Below are 19,650 nucleotides of genomic sequence, written 5' to 3' on the forward strand. Positions count from 1 at the left end.
CTAGGTGTATAATGTCTGATTTGCAACCTGCCACAGGGTTGGTAAATTGGAATTAAAGCGTTAATATGAGACTTCATTTTTCCTGTATATCTAAGTCTTTCACTGCAGCCACAGGAGGATTAAAAATTCAAATTGGCCTTTGCTCCATCATTTGTCTTGGTTGACTTATTCATTGACTTGAGGATTGAATATCTTCAGATGGGAGGTATTTTGGTAATTTGGGGCTCAGAAGTTTGTCCTTCACTATATAGTTCATTTTAAGAGTATTTCCATAACTCAAAAACATTTGTGCAGAGTGCACTAGTAAATGTAGTTTCTAAATCTATTATGAATAATTGGGTGAAGCACTGGGAATCTCTGTCAGGAGAGGTATGTGGATTGTGGGTTATTCGGATGTTAATTTCTGCACCCCATAACTAGTTCTGAAAGTGGGGTTCTTTTTCATGGCTTAAGACTTAATTTCTTGATGTCCACTGTAGATCATGTGGGCTTTCAGTTCTGGTAAATAAGTTGTGCAGGAAAATACTAAGTTACTGAAGGCTTTTCTTTACCCAGGGGAAATAGTCACAGGGTTGTAACTGAATGGTTGATTTTGTTAAGTCAGTGTCTCCATGAATACAGACAAACACACATGAAAAGAACAAGGAGAATACAGGAAAGGTGCTCTTGTAGATGATTTCTTCTAATGTTTCAAGCTGCAGCTGTAATGACTGTCTAGGACAGTCTGATGTTGGTCTTCTGCAAGCGAGAGTAGCTGGAATTCTGATTCAGAACTGAGCCCTAGTTGGAAAGGAGTTTCCTTCACTTCCCAGGTAACATGAACAAGCACAGACCTGTCCAGTACAGACACAGACCAAATTAAAGATTTGATAGGGTATGTTAGTAGAACATTATGGTTTGAGGTTCAATAGGTTTAGCCACCTATTAAATGCATAACTAAGCAAACTGAGAAGTAGAGGAGCAAAAGAGAAGTATAGACACTAAACAAAGTCAACAAAAACAACACCAACCCTCAGCGGGGGTGGGGTTTTAATATAGCTTGTTAGTCCATGGAAAATTGCTTTGTTTTTGATGATCCTTTTAAGTTATTTTCCTGCTGTGTTAGGTCTATTGCAATATAGCAATGAGCTCCTTAGCCAAAGCTTAATTATATTTGGTCTCCAGCATAGCATCTGAGTGATGTCTTACATTTAAAATTTAAAAGTCCTCATAGACATTAAGATACATTTATAGGGTTCAATTTAATTAATGTAAGCAAAATTCATTTGTATTTGAAACAGGGCGGGAAATGGAAATTTTACTTCCTTTGACCCTTGACACAATAAATTTAGGGAACTAGCTGATCAGAGCTTTGGAAGTGTGTCTAAGTAGTTATTAGCCCAGTGCAGGGAATAGATTCATCAGTACCTGAAGTTAGTAGTGTTGCAGCTTTGGGATGTGCTTAGTCAGGTTATTGATTATGGTGCCTTAGTTTAGATTGGGGTGTCAGACTTATCTGGCTGTCAGGGCCATATGAGTGGTGTGAGGAAGGTCCACTGACCAGATCAGTCCCATGGTTCCCTCCCACTCCTGCATACCTGATCCAGCACAGGCAGCACCCGGTGGCACGGCCCTGGACCCACCTGAGTCATGACTGTGGGCCGTGCAGTTCAGGACCTGCAGTGCTGCAGTCAGTGCACATTCCAGGCACTGCACACACACATGGTCCAGTACAGCATAAGAGGCATCACTGGGGGCAGGATTATGGGGCTCTGCGAGCCATATGTTTGACACCCCTGATTTAGACACATAACTTCAAACAATTTAGTTGTAGTGGATAAGGTCTGAGGCAAAATAAAACATGATAAACTGAGACACACTATCTTTCTCATCAGACAGTTGTTCCACATGATCTGACAAGCCCACCGGGTGTAGAGGGGAATGGCACTAGTTAATCCTATGATTTCAAATAATTTCGCTTTGTATCTTTCAGCACTAGTGTTTTAACCAGTTATGTTGTTTTAGAAATGCCTTAAGTGTACTAGAGTTAATTTTATCATAATTTTAATATTATTGTATTATATCAATTATAATGACTTCAATGTTATTACAATTTAGAAAGCTAGAGGACTGTATTGCTGTTAGATGTTTATAAATGGAATCAACTCAGAGCATTTGTCTTATTCATCTTTAATTCTGTCTTTAATTCTGAAATGGATAGCAGTGCATTCAGTGATAGTGGATAAGCTGTCAAATAGTGCACATTAGCCAGCAACAGCTTATGTAGGGGATAGTAATATTTAATGGAACTGTCTTCAAACCCCCTTGCTTTGGCAGGGTTATTCCCATCAGCTCTTCTAAGCAATGGTAGTTGATAAAATAACAAGGAAAAAATCCACACAAAATGGAAATGAAAATATGTACAAAAGATTTCTTTTCTTGGTTTCCATCCAGCTCTGCTTCTAAGTAAAATAATCCCAAACAGATCTCCTGGCCAGCTTCTGCAGGAGATGATCCCCTGGGGACAGTGCCTGTAGCATTAGGCTGGCAAAAGGAATTATAGAGATAGCTAGCTATGTTTCATTCATAGATTCATAGATGTAAGGGTTGGAAGGGACCTCAAAAGATCATCGAGTCCGACCCCCTGCATAGACAGGAAAGTGCTGGGATCAGATAACCCCAGCCAGATGCCCATCCAACCTCCTCTTGAAGAACCCTAGGTTAGGGGAGAGCACCACCTCCCTTGGGAGCCCATTCCAGACCTTGGCCACTCTAACTGTGAAGAAGTTCCTCCTAAGTTAGTCTTAAGTTAGGCAGAAAGCAGGGTAGATGGGCACCTTATAGACTAAGTAAATCACAGATATTTTGTAAGCAGCAGCTTGCTTCATCAGAAGCTAGATGCAGCTTTTCTGGAATGAGGCTGGATTTGGGGATCTGAAGTGTTTATTGATTGCTTGAAAATCATTAGAGTAAACACTTCCCATTATAAAGCTGCTTTTTAAAGTATTGATTATTTATATTATAGTGCCTAGAGAGTAGATACCATAATATATACACAGAGAAAGACAATTCCTGCCCCATCAGATTTTACAATTTAAATAGACAAGAGAGACAAAGGGTGAGAGGAGTGCCACAAACCACACAACTGGTCAGTGGCAGAACTGAGACTAGAAGCCAGTACTCTGTCTGCTAAACTCCACTCTCTCGGTTGGGGAGTATAGGGAAGTTTCAGACTGGAGGGGGTGACCAGATATACTCGTGGCTCATCTTGGCATAGAAAATTTCAATATGGAAAAAGAATGTGGGGAAATGGCTATGTACAGAATCTATCCACAGCACATGAAAGGATAATCCTTGCTGTGCACAAATGCGCAGCACCTTAATACTGGATTTTATCCAGGTCCTTTTTCATCTATGCTTTTTCTTTTTCTGACATTCATTTTGTGTGAATAGAAGCTGCTACTGTTATATCTGGCATCCTTGTGACCTGGCTGAATTACCTATTCCAGGTCTATACTAAAAACTTTTCCTGGTACACTAATTTTGGTAGTATTTTAATGACCAACTACAGTGCTAGCAAGAACCCCAGTGTAACTGCAGCAACACCAGCAAAAAGTGCTTCTGTCAGTACACAGTAGGAATGGTGGTATAGCCATAATGGTCCTGGGAATATACAAAAGGCAAGTGGCTTTTAATTATATCTTTTATTGGACCAACTGTATGGTTGGGAAAGATGTTAGATAGCACATGTTGCATCCAAAAGCCTTCTTCAGGTCATTTGTCAATACAGCTGATTTTGTTTGAAGAACCAGAGTAAGGCCCAGAGCAGTAATCCCTGACCAGCTCTCTCTCCATTTTAAATAACTTAATATATTTTGAGAGCCTCCTCCTACTTGCGCGACACTAATACACACCCATGAGGAGCTTTTTCAAGCCACTGCCAAGCTGTGATTTTTCCCAAGTAACACAACACTAGATGGCTGCAAAAGAAGATCCAGGCCAAAGGAATTTTAAACACAGAAACTTTAGGTGAAGCAATAAAGATAGTCAATGCCCTTTTCTTCTGTAATGAATTATTAAAGGTTTAAGATACAGCAAGATGTGCTACTAAAATGCTTAACTCTCTTGCTGCTGGTATTGGGGGAACTGGTAGAGTCAATGAAAGAATATGAGGCTCTTTGATAGAACAACCATGCAGCAAGCTCCATTTGGATATTCCAGGGTCCAGGAGAAGTCCTCTACATGCAGTTCCCTGGCATTAGGAAGCACAGCAAGAAATGTTCTGAATGTTGCGACTGAATACATCTGGTAATATTTTGGCAGACACACAGGGCAATCTATTGAGATGTAATCTGGCAAGGATACTGAAGAAGTTAAAAGGAATTTTAATTCTGACAAAAGATATGCTTTTAAAAGCTTTTTGCTTTGCAGAAAATAATAAGTATATCACTCAGATTGCTTTATTTTGGTTACTTGTTACTTTTAGTGCAGAACTATTCTTTGCCTGTTAGGAGTCATTCTCTGTGAGATTATCTACATTTTCTGAGCAATCATTTTCTTGAGTTATTTCATAGAGTGGAAATATTGAAATGCATCATAAGTCAAACCCATCTACTCCACTGGGGGCAGGGGAGAAAAGTTATGCACTTACCTGTTCAGCAAACAGGACACTCTCTAAGCTGCACCTCTTACTATGTAGAAAAGTGTTTAGAATTTTAAAATTGTCAGATTCCTGGATTATTATTCGATCCCAAATAACCCATCCTCTAGCCACTTCAAGATTGTTTCCTGCACTATTTCTTGTCCAGTTTTAAGTGACTCAAAGGCAGCTTCTCTCATTTCCTAAGGAATAGATCTCCTTAAAGCTCAACATCTAATTCTTAGGAACCTTTTTTCTGATGTTTGTTCAACATTATTCTTTTCTTAGTTGTATGCCCCTGCTCATAATCATACTCTGAAAAAACAAGCTAAATAATTTATCTCCTTGACTCATGTTTATATCTTTAAAATATTGGTAGTGGGTGCTACAACATTTTTCTCCTTTGGTAACTGAACATAGTGTTTCTTTTGATTTTAGAGAGCGGAAGAGATCCTATTGCCTCCTGGCACCATGATTTGATTGCTACACATGTGTCAAGAAACATGGAATAATTTCATTTATTTTCATTTTAGTGGGAAAGCAAAAGGTTAAGGCTAATAAGTATAGTGTCATAGTTTCATAGTAGCTAGGGTCAGGAGGGACCTGAACAGATCATCTAGCCTGACCCCCTGCCACAGGCGGGAATGAATGCTGGGTTCACAAGACCCCAGACAGGTGATCATCCAACCTCCTCTTGAATTTGCCCAAGGTAGGGGCAAGGACCACTTCCCTGGGAAGTTGGTTCCAGATTCTGGCCACCCTAACTGTAAAATCTTGCCTTCTGATCTCTAACCTAAACCTATTCTCCATCAGCTTATTGCCATTGTTCCTTGTCACCCCAGGTGGTGCTGGGGAGAAAAGGGCTCTACCTATTTGCTGTTGAGCTCCCTGGATGAGTTTGTAATTTTTCTTTCATCATAATGGCTACATGTTGAGGCCCCTGTATCTCAAAAAGCTTTATTTTTTATGTCTTCTCTGGGGAAACTCTGACGTGTTCTTTTTCCTGAGAACCCTGCCTGTATTTCTTAGAAACACTCTGTTCATCTGCCACTTCTAGACCTACCTGAAGTTCTAATCCTTTGTTTGTGGCATCACCGCTGGTTTCAGCAAGGTGTAATAGCTTTGATGCAACAAAGAGGGGATTATGACTTCAGCTGGGAAATGAGTAACAGAAGCAAGTAAGTTTATAAGGAATAGTAATCTTGGTTGTGTGTAAATATCACCTAGCATCAAAGAAACCAGAAATTCTGTAACCAGGAATCTCAGAAAAAGTTAAACCTCTTTATATTCCTCTTACTCTGCCTCCAAGGAGCTCTATTCTTGCTGGCTTCTCTGGTAACTGTGGAGCTGGGGATCAGAAAGAAGCAGTTTCACTTCTCCTTGGCCATGTCTACATGAGGCGCTGACTGTACAGTTGTTACTATGCAGTCATTTAGTACTTGCATACCCAAGTACTAAATGAGTGCATGGTAACTGGCATTATTGTGCAGTAGCGTCCCGGCACTGCTTCCTGGTGACACTGACTGTGCAGTAACTCATTACTACTGCACAGTAGCCTCACATCACAGTTTGTGCCCTGCAACGAGTTACTGTGCAATAAGCATCTCATGTAGATGAGGCCCTTGGGTACAGTTTGTTTCGCATTTAAAAAAAACAAACTTTATACTTTGCACCTGGCTTATATCAGAGGGACTGAGTGGTGGTTATTCCTTTCCCTCATATGTATAAGGGTACATAAGCTTATTGCAGGACTGTGCAGCTTCTAGTACCCCTCCCAAATATGTAAGTTAAGAGCAGGAACTAGCTACAGACATTACGAAAGAGTAACATTCTGGGTATAAAACTAAAGACAAGTTCTAGTTGAGCATATCAGGTACAGGGACAGTCTCTTGATGTGAGATGAAAGCACTTATGGGAGGGAGGAAGAAAACCACTACATAAAAACTAATAAATGAAAAAGTAGTTGTTCTTTCTGCTTCGTACATAATTCCCAGTAATCTTACAATATTGGGTAAGTATTATTATCCCTTTATACTGGAAGGATAATCATAGCCCACACATCTGAGTTGCCTAGGTTCCCTTAGTTAATGGCAGAACTGGAACTAAAGGTCAAGTTTCCAAGTTCAGTTTTACTAAACAACAATTGGAATCAGAATTTATCACTCTGGCTTTCATAGATTCATAGACATTCGGGCTGGAAGGGACCTTGGAAGATCATCGAGTCCAGCCCCCTGCCTAAAGGGCAGGAAGTCAGCTGGGGTCATAGGATCCTGGCAAGATGGACATCCAAATGTCTCTTGAAGCATTCAAAGTAGGTGCTTGAACCACCTCTGGCAGCAGTCTATTCCAAACCTTGGGGACTCGGACAGTAAAGAAGTTCTTCCTTATGTCCAGCCTGAAACAGTCACGGAGGAGTTTGTGACCATTCAGTCTTGTCATCCCTTGGGGTGCTCTGGTGAACAGACATTCCCTCAGATCCTGATGAGCACCCATGACTTCATAGATGATAGGTGAAGCAGAACAGAATTCAAGCTCTTCTAGGGATTTAGGGCAAATTAAATGCTCATTTTTGTTAGTGCTCTAAGACAGGGGTGCTCAACCATGGGCTCTTGAGCCAGATCCAGCCTACAGAGCTGTGTCATCTGGCCCATGGAGCTCTCCAAGGGTCCAGAAATTTGGTAGTGGGGGAGCGGTGGCAGCATTAATTGCTATTCCCCTGCTACCAAATTTCCAGACCCATGCAGAGCCCCATAGGATGGATAACCTGGCCCTGTGCATCAGATCCAGATCGTGCCAGTGCATGGCCGGATACAGGCACGTGGGGTTGGGCCAATGCACAGCTGGATTTAGGGACAGGCTGGTAGACCAGCCCCACATGGTATCTAGTCTGCAGGGCTAATCTAAGAGCAAGGTTCTTTGGGTAGATGTGGTATCTTTTATTAGACCAACTAAATAGTTGGAAAAAGGTTATTTGCAAGCTCTGGGGCACAAACAGCCTTACCCTCACCCTTTTGGGCACAGATTCTCCCTATGCCTGACAAAGGATGTTTGTGCCCAAAAGCTTGCAAAGAACTTTTTTCCCCAACTATTTAGTTGCTCTAATAAAAGATATCACATCTACCCAATGAACCTTGCCTGTCCTTAGACCAACATGGTTACAACCAACGATGCTGCTCTAAGAGATGTGACTTGAATATTATATGGACTGCAAACCTGGACAGCACTAATATGCAGGTTTCACAGTCACTTTTCCAATTGCAGAGTCTATAACCTGCATTTTGATGAGGATGTAAGCTCTATGGTGCACCAGCAAATTAAAATTTTATGCTGGATGCCCACTTCTGGAGCATCCTGCTTCTGTGATCCTGCACTCCAAATAAATGGAGATTAAAGTCTTCACCTTTTGAAACTTTCAGAAACATATGTTTTTCATTTAAAAAACACCACATCATTCACTATCCTGGGGAGCATCTCCTCAGGAAGTATCCGGCACTGAAATGGCAAAGGATGGTGCAGGCTAGGGGTCAAGTACATTGATAGAGCTGTGTGGGGAGCCAAGGACTAGGATAATAGGGGCTTCTGCATGATAAGAATGGCATTTACTAACAGAGTATGATGAAAGCTTATAGAACTGAAGCCTGAAATACATCTTTCTTTAGCTAGTCCTACAGTATTAGATCACAGCTTTCCTGAGGGGCATTTGACAAACAACATAGAGCTGCCTGACTTCCTCACAGATCAAGCCAAATAACCTCTGTGTTGAATGTCTCCTGTGCAATGCATGCCTTTTCAAATACTGTTGCTCTTGTGTGCTTCATGCTAGCAGGAATAAGCAGCCAAAGTATATAGAGATTAAATGGGAGCAGTAAGGAAGGGACTTTCCACCATTTCCACTCTTTTCCACTGGGTTCAACAACCCAAAGTACATGGGGTCAGGGAACAGAAGGAGGAGGAAAAGATAGAAGGAATAAGAAGAGAGAGGGAATATATGAAGAAGACATCTATCTACAAAGGAAAAAATATAGGACAGATGTCTGCAGCATCATAGATACTTAAGAGTTTTGTTTTATTTAAGAAAAAAGAAAATGTAAGCCCTTCTTATTTTTTTCCCTCTAGCTCCTTTTTTCAGCTTCTGTATTTCTCTGTCCCCTTGGAGGTAGCTGGCATTAGGTCTTCAGTAATTCTTGTCAGAGACTTTTACTTTTGAAATAAGTCATTTGAACATTTAGCCCTTTTTGAATGCACAATCTACTGTGCACACAGAGTTCCTTTGTTTAGAGAAATAAGTTACTTCAGGCCAGAGGACTGAAATTTCACTTTTATCTTACTGTCTCTTTCTTTTTCAGATAATTCCTCATCTCTTCAAGAAGATGAAGAGCTAGATATGGAGGCTGTCAACTGGCAGCTGAACAGCACTCCTGTGAATGGGCATTCTGTGACCCCAGCCAAAGCTCGTTTCCCCAGCTGGGTGACTTTTGATGACAATGAAGTCAGCTGTGCTTCACCACCGAGCCTTTCTCCCTTGAAACTGGATTCCCCACCAGCAGTAACACAGGCTCCAGATGTGAACTTTAACGTCACTGCATCCTTTAAGAAGAGAGAGCGGCCTAAAAGCACCTTGGCAGACCTCTCTAAAATTCAAAAGCTAGATCTTTCTTCCGTAAGCAGGCTGCCTTCTGTTGGTGGAACACCGCCCTGGAGTGCTACTAACCCCTTCCTGGATGAATCTCTGCAGGATGTCCAACCGTCACCTATCAACCCATTCAGCTCATTTTTTGAGGAACGAGACAGGCGTTCCCACAGCTCCTCTCTCCCTGCTGTTCTTGGCAAAAGCCAAAGAGACTCCCTTATTATCCTTCACCAAGAACCTGACACCATCAGCTTCAATGAGTTGAGCAAAAGCATAACCCACACAGAAGCTGTTGAGCAGCTCAAGCAGCTCCAAATTGGAGATCCAGATCACCTGAGCAGCCCCACTCTACCTGATGATGACCCCATGATGCCAAGTGAACTGGATGACATCTCTTTGAACTTAGCACCATCTCAGCCCAAAGATGGCTGGCCAATGATGCTTAGGATACCAGAGAAAAAGAACATCATGTCATCTCGGCATTGGGGGCCAATCTTTGTCAAGCTGACTGAGAGTGGTTACCTACAACTTTTTTATGAGAAGGGACTGGAGAAGCCATTTCGGGAATTCAAACTTGAGATCAATCATGAACTTTCAGAGCGCAAGCTCCAGAACTATGATGAGAATGGAAGGATACACAGCATGCGGATAGACCGTACCACCTACAAGGAAAAAAAGAAGTATCAGCCTAAGCCGTCCATCACCCATGCGGCAGAAAGGGAGCAAGTGATAAAGCTAGGCACTACTAATTATGTAGATTTCCTTAGCTTTATCTCAGCTGTTCAGGACACATTGATGAACCTGCCAGCCTCATCGATGGATCTAAGCATGGTGGGATTGAACTACCAAGAGGAAGAAATCACTGTTGATGTCAAGGATGAGTTTCATGGCATCTTGGCCAAAGGAGACAATAGGATTCTCCAGCACAGTGTGCTAACACATATATATGTCCTCAGCTTTCTTTCTGGCTTGGCAGAATGCAGGCTGGGCCTTAATGATATCTTTATTAAAGGGAATGAAATAGTTGCACGACAGGATATCATGCCCACCACTACCAGTAAGTGGATTAAATTGTACAACTGCCAGTTCCATTCATGTGTGGATGAGGAACTGTTTAACAGTTCCCGTGCTATTCTGTTTAATCCTTTGGATGCTTGCCGCTTTGAGTTAATGAGGTTCAGGACAGTATTTGCTGAGAAGACTTTGCCTTTCACTCTGAGGACGGCAACTAGCATCAATGGTGCCGAAGTAGAAGTCCAGAGCTGGCTGATGATGTCCACTGGGTTTTCTTCCAACCGTGACCCTCTAACTCAGGTCCCCTGTGAAAATGTGATGATCCGCTACCCAGTGCCAAATGAATGGGTAAAAAATTTCCGCAGAGAAAGTGTCCTGGGGGAGAAATCTTTGAAAGCCAAGGTGAACAAGGGTGCCAGTTTTGGATCAACCAGTGTGTCTGGTTCTGAGCCAGTAATGAGAGTAACTTTGGGAACTGCCAAATATGAGCATGCATTTAATTCCATTGTATGGAGGATAAACCGACTGCCTGACAAAAACTCAGGTGAGTAGTGTGTAATGTCTTGGAACAGATAAATGAAAAGTGTGTATTTTGGGAACTGGGGGATGTTGGATTTACATGATGCTTTCCTTTTGGCCTAAGGAATCTCCCAGCAGTTGCATGAAATGATTAGTTGTCTCCCTTGAAGTGATTTAACACGCCTCACAAAGAAACACCATTTTGTTATATTCATATGCAAAAATATGTCTGAGAATCATAAAAATAGAAATGGTTCAGCTCCCTGCCCCAGGCAGAATCATCCTGGTTTAAACCAGAAAAATGTTTGTCTAACTTGCACTTAAAAACTTTCAGTGACAGGAGATTCCACAACTTCCCTGGGTAATTTGTTTGAGTTTAAAAAAACAAAACATTCTTCCGAGTATCCAACCTAAATCATCCATGTTGTAATACAAGCTCTTAAGTAATGAAACTGGACCAATTAGATTTATTTCCAGTTTACAGTGCTAAGCAAATGCAGTTCTTTGCATAAATTCTCTTTAAAAAACCCAGCTGCTAATGTATCTGCCTCTGTGAGTGGGCACCTCAGAGAGGAAGATACAGGAAAAGTTTAATGTTGCACTAGATCTGGTACTTTCTGAGAACATCTGGTCTCTTTTAACAGGAGGCAAAGACTAACTTGGGTGCTTCTCAGCATTTGCTTTATTCAGTCCCTTACGGACTCCACCACAAAGCACAAACATAGCAAAGTAACCATAGAACAGCCTCAAGTTTGAGATTCAGGATGAAATTTCATTATGAAAAACTAGTCTTGCATCAGCAGTGGCATACTTGGAAAGATCCATGATATCAGACTGCCCCTGAAAATGGACAGTACTGCACTCGGGGGGTGAAGCTTAATAAAAATGATCTTTCTGTGGTATCCTCCATCCTAGGACCTCATTGTGCTGCACAGACTTTACAGCTGGGAAAACTAAGGCCCCACAGTGTTTAAGTGATTTGCAACATGTCAGTAGCAGACTGGGAACAGATGCTCTGTTGCCTGCTCAGACTGCCTCATCCATTTTCATCTCATGTGAAGTATTAATCCAAGTTTCCATTTCTTTGACACTGTCTCCTCTTATCTATGATTCAGCCCTAGACTCTTGACAGGGGCAAATGAATCAGAGGCAAAGACCCTGATGTTAGTGGGTTCTTCCACAGAGCACTAGATAGTAGGGCTACAGTGCAGAACTCATGGGGTGCCAATTGACCATCTGCTGCAGAGAAAGGTGTCCTAGCTCCAGACACCCCTCCCGTCAGGTCATAGTATGATCTTAGGCAAAGAAAAGGTCTGGTGAGCACTGACTTGGCCAGTATGTGTACAGGGTAAGAAGAGGGAGAGATTCCCAAAGTATTGGTGGATAGGAGCCAAGCATAGTTTGAATCCAACTCCGCTTTTCAGGGACAATTTATATTTCTTTCAGCATGTGTCCCTTGGTTCTAAGTGCTCAATATATCTAACAAACAAATACAAATTATCCATAGGGTTGTCCAAATGAAGCTGATTTATGACGTGGCCAAAATAATTTCCAAAATAACAGTGTCCTGGCTGTGTACTCATCCTCTCTACTTTGCTATATGCCTTGAATGTCAACAGATCTGGACTCTGGTCGATCAGACGGGTAGAACCAGCTCCACTTCCAAGAACTCTTCATGGAAAATATCATATCAGAAACCCCTTCCATTTTAAACCCTGGGAGCTCTAGCCTCATCCTCACTGACTTCCACAGAGGGAGGGGAAGGTCTTCTGCTAAAATACTTCCCTGCCAATCACTGCTGAGAAACAAATTATGTGCTTATCCAACCAAGCTTAGCAATTAGGCAGAATTGACAGTTTAGAGGGGTTCTGACTGGACTCCAGCACCAATCTGAGACACTATCTCCAGTTTCTTTACAGCAGCCTTGTATTCTCCCAAGGTAGTGTGAGAGTATCACTGAAGTGTATGCCTTGGACTGTCTCAGCCAACTCTGTATTTAATTGTTGGATATGGGTGCACACGGAGTGGGAGTAAGCAGGTGGGGTTGTTGCTTGACTGGGAGGTGGTATAGACATGGCCTGCATGCTAATCCTAAGACTGCAGACAGATTGCAATATCCAGATCGATGGATCTTTTTAGGAATGACTCCTGTAGTTTCTCTGCCTTCTCCAGTGCTTTTGTCTTTGTACATTTTAATATGAAAAGACCCATGCAGTCCAACAACAGAAGCCTGTCACCAGTTCTATCTGCATAGTTTTAAAGCCAAGAGCCTTGTTCATTTGCTTATGATAAGAGATTCTAAAGCATATGTTTAAACCAAGTAATATATGTCCTTTAGCCTATGATTTTACCTAGAAAGCAAATATAGCCTGGATTCCACTGAGTGTGCTATTGAAATCCTTCCCAGAGCATCTTGGTAAACTATTTGTTGCCCTTCTCTGACTCGCAATGAATATGTTGACACTGGTTGATAAAGGAAGCTTGTTTGCAGGCTGTAAGGAATTGCAGTCACAACTGGCTGTGATCCAGTACAAAAATGCTAGCATGTGTTTTTACCCTCGAGACAGCTGAATGAATGAGTGCTAAGAAAATGTCCACATGCTGATTCCTTGTACAAATGAAGCAACGTTGTATCCTAAACCAGAACCTTGGCTCCAGATATCCTGAACTCTGGAGGAGTTTGGCTGTGCATCCAGCCCAAGCAGACTGATAGCCCTACCTATACAGCAGACTGAATTAAAACCCAGGCTGTGAACATCTTGGCTAGGGACAGACATGACACACAAACCGGTTTAAGCGATCAGAAACTGGTTTAAACTTGTAACAGAACAGATGTTCCGTGCACATAAACCAGTTTGAAAATGGATGAAACTGGTTTGAGATAAGCCTGGTTGAATGTAGTATCAGACTTAACTGATTTGGCTCAAACCGTGTTATGCAATGTCTGTCCCAGACCCCTTGCTGGTTTAAGATAAACCAGACACCCCCAACATCCTGGCATGTTCTCTGGGCTGGGCAGGGCTCTCTGCTCCACAGCAGGGCTGGCCCCTCTCCTCTGCTGCCTTGCTGGAGCTCCGCAGTCTCTGCAGGCATCTGCCTGGCTTCTGCTCCCCACCTGTCTTCCCCACTCTGTGCTAAGCAGGCATTCCCCTATCTCTCAGATCACGTGCTGACTACAGTCTGTGCTGTGGGAGAGAACAGAGGCAGACAGGTAGCTTAATGTCCTTCCTTGGAAAAGCTATTTGAGAGCTGTTTGCTTTCCCCACACCCCTAGCACTCCCTGCTAAGCAGCAATTCTCCACTCTCCTCTCCCTTGCAGAGAAGGTATCTGTGTATTAGCTAGCAGAGCACATGCTGGGTCTGTGCTGAATCAACAGGCAGAATCACCAGGTAGTTGGTAATGTCCCTATTTTCTTAATAGGGCAATAAACTCTGAGATAGAGGTGACACGGTTATCAGCCCCCACCCCCAGCTTGTTTGCCTGTCAGTTTGCTTCCGACAGTATACAGAAGCAGGGAGGGAGATTGAAAAGCTCTGTATCATCAACAGAAGCATGCACTGCACACCCCACCTTGCCTCAGTGCTGGCTGGGGGTTGGCAACACTCCCACCCCTTGAGCAGCAAGCTGGGAAAAGCCTGGGACGGTGTAGGCAGGCTGGGATTTACACCCCTCCCTAATCAGAGCCTCCTGCTGGGACCTGGCAATCCTCCCCTCAGCTTTCTGGAAGGACAGGAAGGGCTGCTCTAGCACCCCCAGGCTTCTAGCCCCAGCCACTGCAGGCATGCGTCTGAATTTGCTCAGTACAGAGGAATTATCTGTATGGTTGGAAATCGGTTCAGCCTAGCCAGGTTAAACTAACTTGCAAAGGTTGAATCAGTTCAGGCTCAGGCTTTTTGAATGTCTGTCCCTAGCCCTTTAAACAGAGGCTGTTCAGAACCAGATGCCCTTCAATTATGGCAGTTCAAGTCAATCTTTGAACCACAAATATTGTTCAGTTTATCATCAAGAATGAGAGCCAAAGAGAAGCAATGAGTTCATTGAGGAGAATGACAAGAAGGCTAAAGACAAAGAGATGGGGTAGGAGGGGAAAATTAGTCCTAGGAAGGGCTTACAGGGAATTTCAGTACATAACTTACAAGAAGTGATCCAGAATGACCCACCCCTGTGGTTTATGCTGTGACCATAGAACCGCAAAGGAGTCTCTGTTATGGGCTGAAAATAGTGGTAGGCATCTAGACAGACTTCCAAGCATGCTCAAATGTAAACCAGCTCAATCTAGGTTTCTAGCTACCATCGTAAGTCCCTAGTCCAGGAGTGGGCAAAATATGACCTGCAGGTTGGAACTGGCCTACCAACAGATTTGGTTCAGCCCATGAGTGGACGGCTGCCAACTCATTAGATTTGGCCCCTTGGGCAGCTGGTGGCTTCAACTGCTGCATGGTGCCAGGCAGGCAGGCAGGCTTGTTTGCGCCCAGCAGCATCAGCCCTTGATGCAGCAGCATCATCTGCGAACCCAGGTGGGGCTTCCACCAAAGCAGATGGGCAGCAGCATCAACTGTGGACAACACTGGCAGGTTCAGAAGCCCTGACACAGAACCTGCTAGTGGCATCTGCAGCTGATGCTGCTGCCATCCCAGCACAGTGGAAGCTCCCACCCAGAGCCCCAACCCAGAACCTAACAGCAGTGTCAGCTGTGAATCCAAGCAGGAGAAGAGAGAGGGGGAAAGAGAGAGAGACAAGGAAAGAAAAAAGAGACAAAGATGGATGTAGCCCTCAGGTTCCCAAAACTCATTAAGTGGCCCTCTAGCTGAAATAATTGCCCACCCCTGCCCTAGTCCATTAGGTTCCCACAGAGCTTGCCTAACAGCCTCAAGTACAGCACTCACAATCACTCTCACTCAGAAGCCTGGGCTCTTTGTACTTCCAGTCCATTTGTTTATATAAGCTAAGTGCTCAACAAGTTTAAATAGACAACAGCAGCAAATCTGCCCAATGCATGAATAGTGAAATTAGCCTGCTTTCTTACCAGTTGCTACCATTGAAGCTGGTTTAAAAGCAAATGACAGCCCTCTTGATTTGTGAAACAGCTGAATTCTGCAGGGTTCATCTGCAGTTCATGGGGTCAATGTAGTGTGATTAAGAACCAATCTTGTTCCCACTGAAGTCGATGGAAATTTTGCTGCCGCCTTCCGTATGTGGGAGCAGGCTCAGGCCCTTTGATTGCAGTGCTTTTTGCTTTTCACATCAGAGACCATGTTTGTCTATCTTGTACTTCTCACTGAACTGAAAGCAAGGACCCTCTCTCTCCTCTGCTTTTAATGACAACATGGAGGGGGAAGCTCTGATTCAAAGGCAGAGTGACACAAGCTGGACTGGGATGGAGGGAAAGGATAAATTAAGACAAGAAGTGCAATAAAACGGAGGTTGGGATGAGTGGATAAACACCTCTAGCTGGTCTATAAGACTGGGAGTCAAGGGGAGAACAGCAGAAGGGACCCTAAAACAGAGTTGGGTGAGGTGAGGTGAGGTGAGGTGGTAGGATTGGTTGGGTGACCAGTCAAGACAGGTAGCTAGGTAGGGTGTGGAAGTAAAGGCTAGTTAGACAAGGAGACTGATATTAGGAGTTTGAGGGAAAAGCATGGAATTGGAAGTGATGGAGAAAATGCTTGAAAAGGACTGAGAGTCAGTTGTCTACGATTGAGGGATACACTGATATCAGGCAGGAGAGAAGCTGATGGCAGCAGCACATGAAGACCTGGACAAGGAATGAGTTTAGAGTAACTGGAATGGAGAAGAAGTGAAACACATCTAAACAGAGCTGGATTGCAATAAAAAGAACTGGGACTGTTTGAGCAAAGAGACTGGGACAAGGAACAGGAAAGAAGGCGAAGTATGGACGGAGTTTAAGTTTGGGTGAGGAGCCTAGCACCAGGAACCATTAGTGGGAGAGTAGAAACCAATGAAATGAGGAGCCAGGAAAGGCAAACTTGGACAGGCTGGGCAAGGAGACTAGGAAGTGCAGAGGCGGAGAATCTTGCAATGGAAAAAGAGATCAGCTCTTGAATGGTGAGCCAGTCCTTGCCAACTAATCCAGGGATCAGCAACATATGGCTTGCCAGCTGGATCCATCTCATGGAGTCACCTGGCCCATGGAGTTGGGAGACTTCTGCAGCATTTTGGCAGCAGGGAGCTTTATCTGGACAGCCAGGTCTCAGCTGACTTGGAAATGACTCATGCTCATAAGCTAAACTCCTTTGAAGTGCCTACCACCCTCCCCACAACTCACCAAAACATTGCCAATCCCTGACATAGACCTATTTTGTCCCATTCAGCCATCTCTTTGTCTCCAGCCTTCTTGCCCAGGTAATGTCAGTTCCTAGTTCTCCAGCTTGTCTGCTCATTCCATCTCGGTCTCCCCACTACCCCCATGTTGGCTCCTTGTCTCTCTCACTCTACCCATTCTCCCTACCTCGTTCTATCCATGCATAACAGCTCTTTGTCAGTTCTTATCACTCCTTCTGCTCATCCCTGGTTCTCTTCACCTTCAGACTGGTGAACAAGCAGACTAGAAACTAGCTTCCAGTCCTTCCCTCTCCCCCATGCTCATCATCTGACCCTTTTGTTTCCATTCTATCAAGTGCCAACCCAGTTCTCTCACTGGATCCCATTTTAACTCACTGACGTCGAGTTAGAGTAGGAGATAGTCATCCTAGAAGCTTGTTTTGGGAAGTTCTGACTGCACTGTAGCAACTAAGACTTTGCAGCTTGTCTTTAGTTTATTTTAAGAGGTGTTTGTTTTGGGTTTTTCGTATTTTGAAGTGCTACTTCCTAGATCTTGTTTTTGTCCTCATAGCAGTTTTAAGTTTTGTTTTCTCTCTTCCCAGCTTCTGGCCATCCCCACAGCTTTTTCTGCCATCTAGAGCTTGGTTCTGACCGGGAAGTGCCTTCCAGTTTTGTCCGCTATGTGGACGTGGAGTTTGACATGCCCACCACTTCAGCATCCAAAGCTGCCATTCGGTCCATCTCTGTAGAAGACAAGAACAACGTGAGGAAATGGGTGAACTATTCAGCACACTACAGTTATAAGGTAAAGTAAGCAGCTGGCTTTTGCTGAGGGCATATAGTTGCTGTATAACTTCATTTTTCTCTAAGTGAATTTTGTGCTGATAAAAGTGATGACTTGTCCCTAAGTGACATAGTACCAGAAGTAGCAGCAGAACTGTACTTTTTGAGACTTTTGATCTTTTGTACAAAAGGGCTTATATTTCTGACATTTTGATAGGGTATTGGAGGGAGTTGTTTTGTACCTTATGGTGAACATGGAAAGGATGGACTGTGGATCATCTTATGAATCCTTTGAACTGAATATCTATTATACTCTTGCATGCATTTGTGAGAGACTGGATTTGATGGAAAAGGTTGTCTCATCCAGTCCTGTGCTTCTCAGTTTCTAAGCTCTATTTGTTTCATAGTAAAATTCATGGGATTTTTTGGTATACTAGGTCCCATTTAAAATTCCCATTTTAACAATAATACTTGTTAGCCTGAAGGGCCACCTGTCGAGATGCAAATTAACTAATTAACCCAGAGGGTCGTTAAACCTCTATGACCCATGGGTAGTCAGGTTCGGGGCATTAAAGTAAGTTAATTTTCCTGAGCACTGATCTACTGCCCAACCCCACTCAGAGTGAGAAAGAGTAGCTACACACTACAACACAGGTAGGTTGAGCAATATAAGCTGTATTACATAACAAAACCCATGCAACAACTACTCGACGCAATAGTCCTGTCACACCCAAGCTGCAACACAATAAAATGCGCCCAATGCCCTTGGTCACACAACCAATCAACTACACATTACAATGATCTTTGGTCACTACACAGTTAACTGCTATGCACCTTCACAGACAACCCAGAAACCACAAATGGCAGCAAGAACACCCTGGGCCTAGTCAGCAGGAGAAACTGTCTGACAGTCCCTGAGGATTTCTAGCTTTTCCCTGCTTAGGTACTCAGCACCTCAAATAGGGAAAGGGTGATACTTTACCCAACTGCAGCTTCCCAACGACCAGGTCACAGCAAGGAACCTGCACTCGAACTCCCGCACCCCGAGCGCCTGGAGCCCGAACTGTCCAGCCAGAGTGAGAGCGAGCCCCTGCCCCTGCCATCCACTCTGGACAGGATTTATAGCCTTCTAATCACTCAACCTGTCACTCACCCAATGGTCCAATCATCGCTCTTTTCACAATACCCAATCAAATTGGGTATTGTCGTTTGACCCCAGTACTCTTTCCTGCCATGGCAGGGGGTCGGACTAGATGATCTACTCAGGTCCCTTCCAACCCTAGAAACTATGAAACTATGAAATTCAAACCTGGGCAATACTTAAAAGGACCAATCAATTCAAACTATTTCAACTCAATACAAGCAACATTATCATAACTGCCTTATTAATTAACATATCAACATAGATAGACAGTTGCATTACAATTATACACTACCTGTGCCCAGACCTTAAAAGTAGGTCATGACTTTATTAAGGTTGAGAGTTCAAACCCTCTAGACACTTCTCACCTCTAGTCATATGGTGCATGCATGGACTTCCACTGTTCTACAAGCCAAGAAACAAGGCTCTTCTGAACATCAAGATGAACATGGGCTGGCAGTGTGGGGAGGCAGTCAGGAAGGCCAACTGTACCTTGTCATGCATCCACAGATGCATCTCGAGCAGGTCCAAAGAGGTCATCCTCCCCCTCTATGCAGCACTGGTCAGGCTGCAGTTGAAGTACTGCATCCAGTTCTGGGCGCCGCACTTCAAGAGGGATGTGGACAGCATGGAGAGGGTCCAGAGGAGGGCCACTTGCATGA

The 19,650-nt window shown here is 43.5% G+C and overlaps 1 protein-coding gene across 1 annotated transcript in view; it reads left to right on the plus strand.

The window, feature by feature from the left end:
* The window catches only part of STON2 (stonin 2), a 204,277-nt gene that overhangs the window by 88,806 nt on the left and 95,821 nt on the right, over positions 1-19,650 (plus strand). Inside the window, exons 5-6 of the mRNA XM_019519911.1 lie at positions 8,965-10,806; positions 17,667-17,869. Of these exons, the coding sequence (XP_019375456.1) occupies positions 8,965-10,806; positions 17,667-17,869 (2,045 nt within the window). The remainder of the gene's footprint in view (positions 1-8,964; positions 10,807-17,666; positions 17,870-19,650) is intronic.

This window comes from Gavialis gangeticus, unplaced genomic scaffold, assembly GCF_001723915.1.
Source record: "Gavialis gangeticus isolate Ggan-Ray unplaced genomic scaffold, GavGan_comp1, whole genome shotgun sequence".
In the NCBI taxonomy this organism is placed as follows: domain Eukaryota; kingdom Metazoa; phylum Chordata; order Crocodylia; family Gavialidae; genus Gavialis; species Gavialis gangeticus.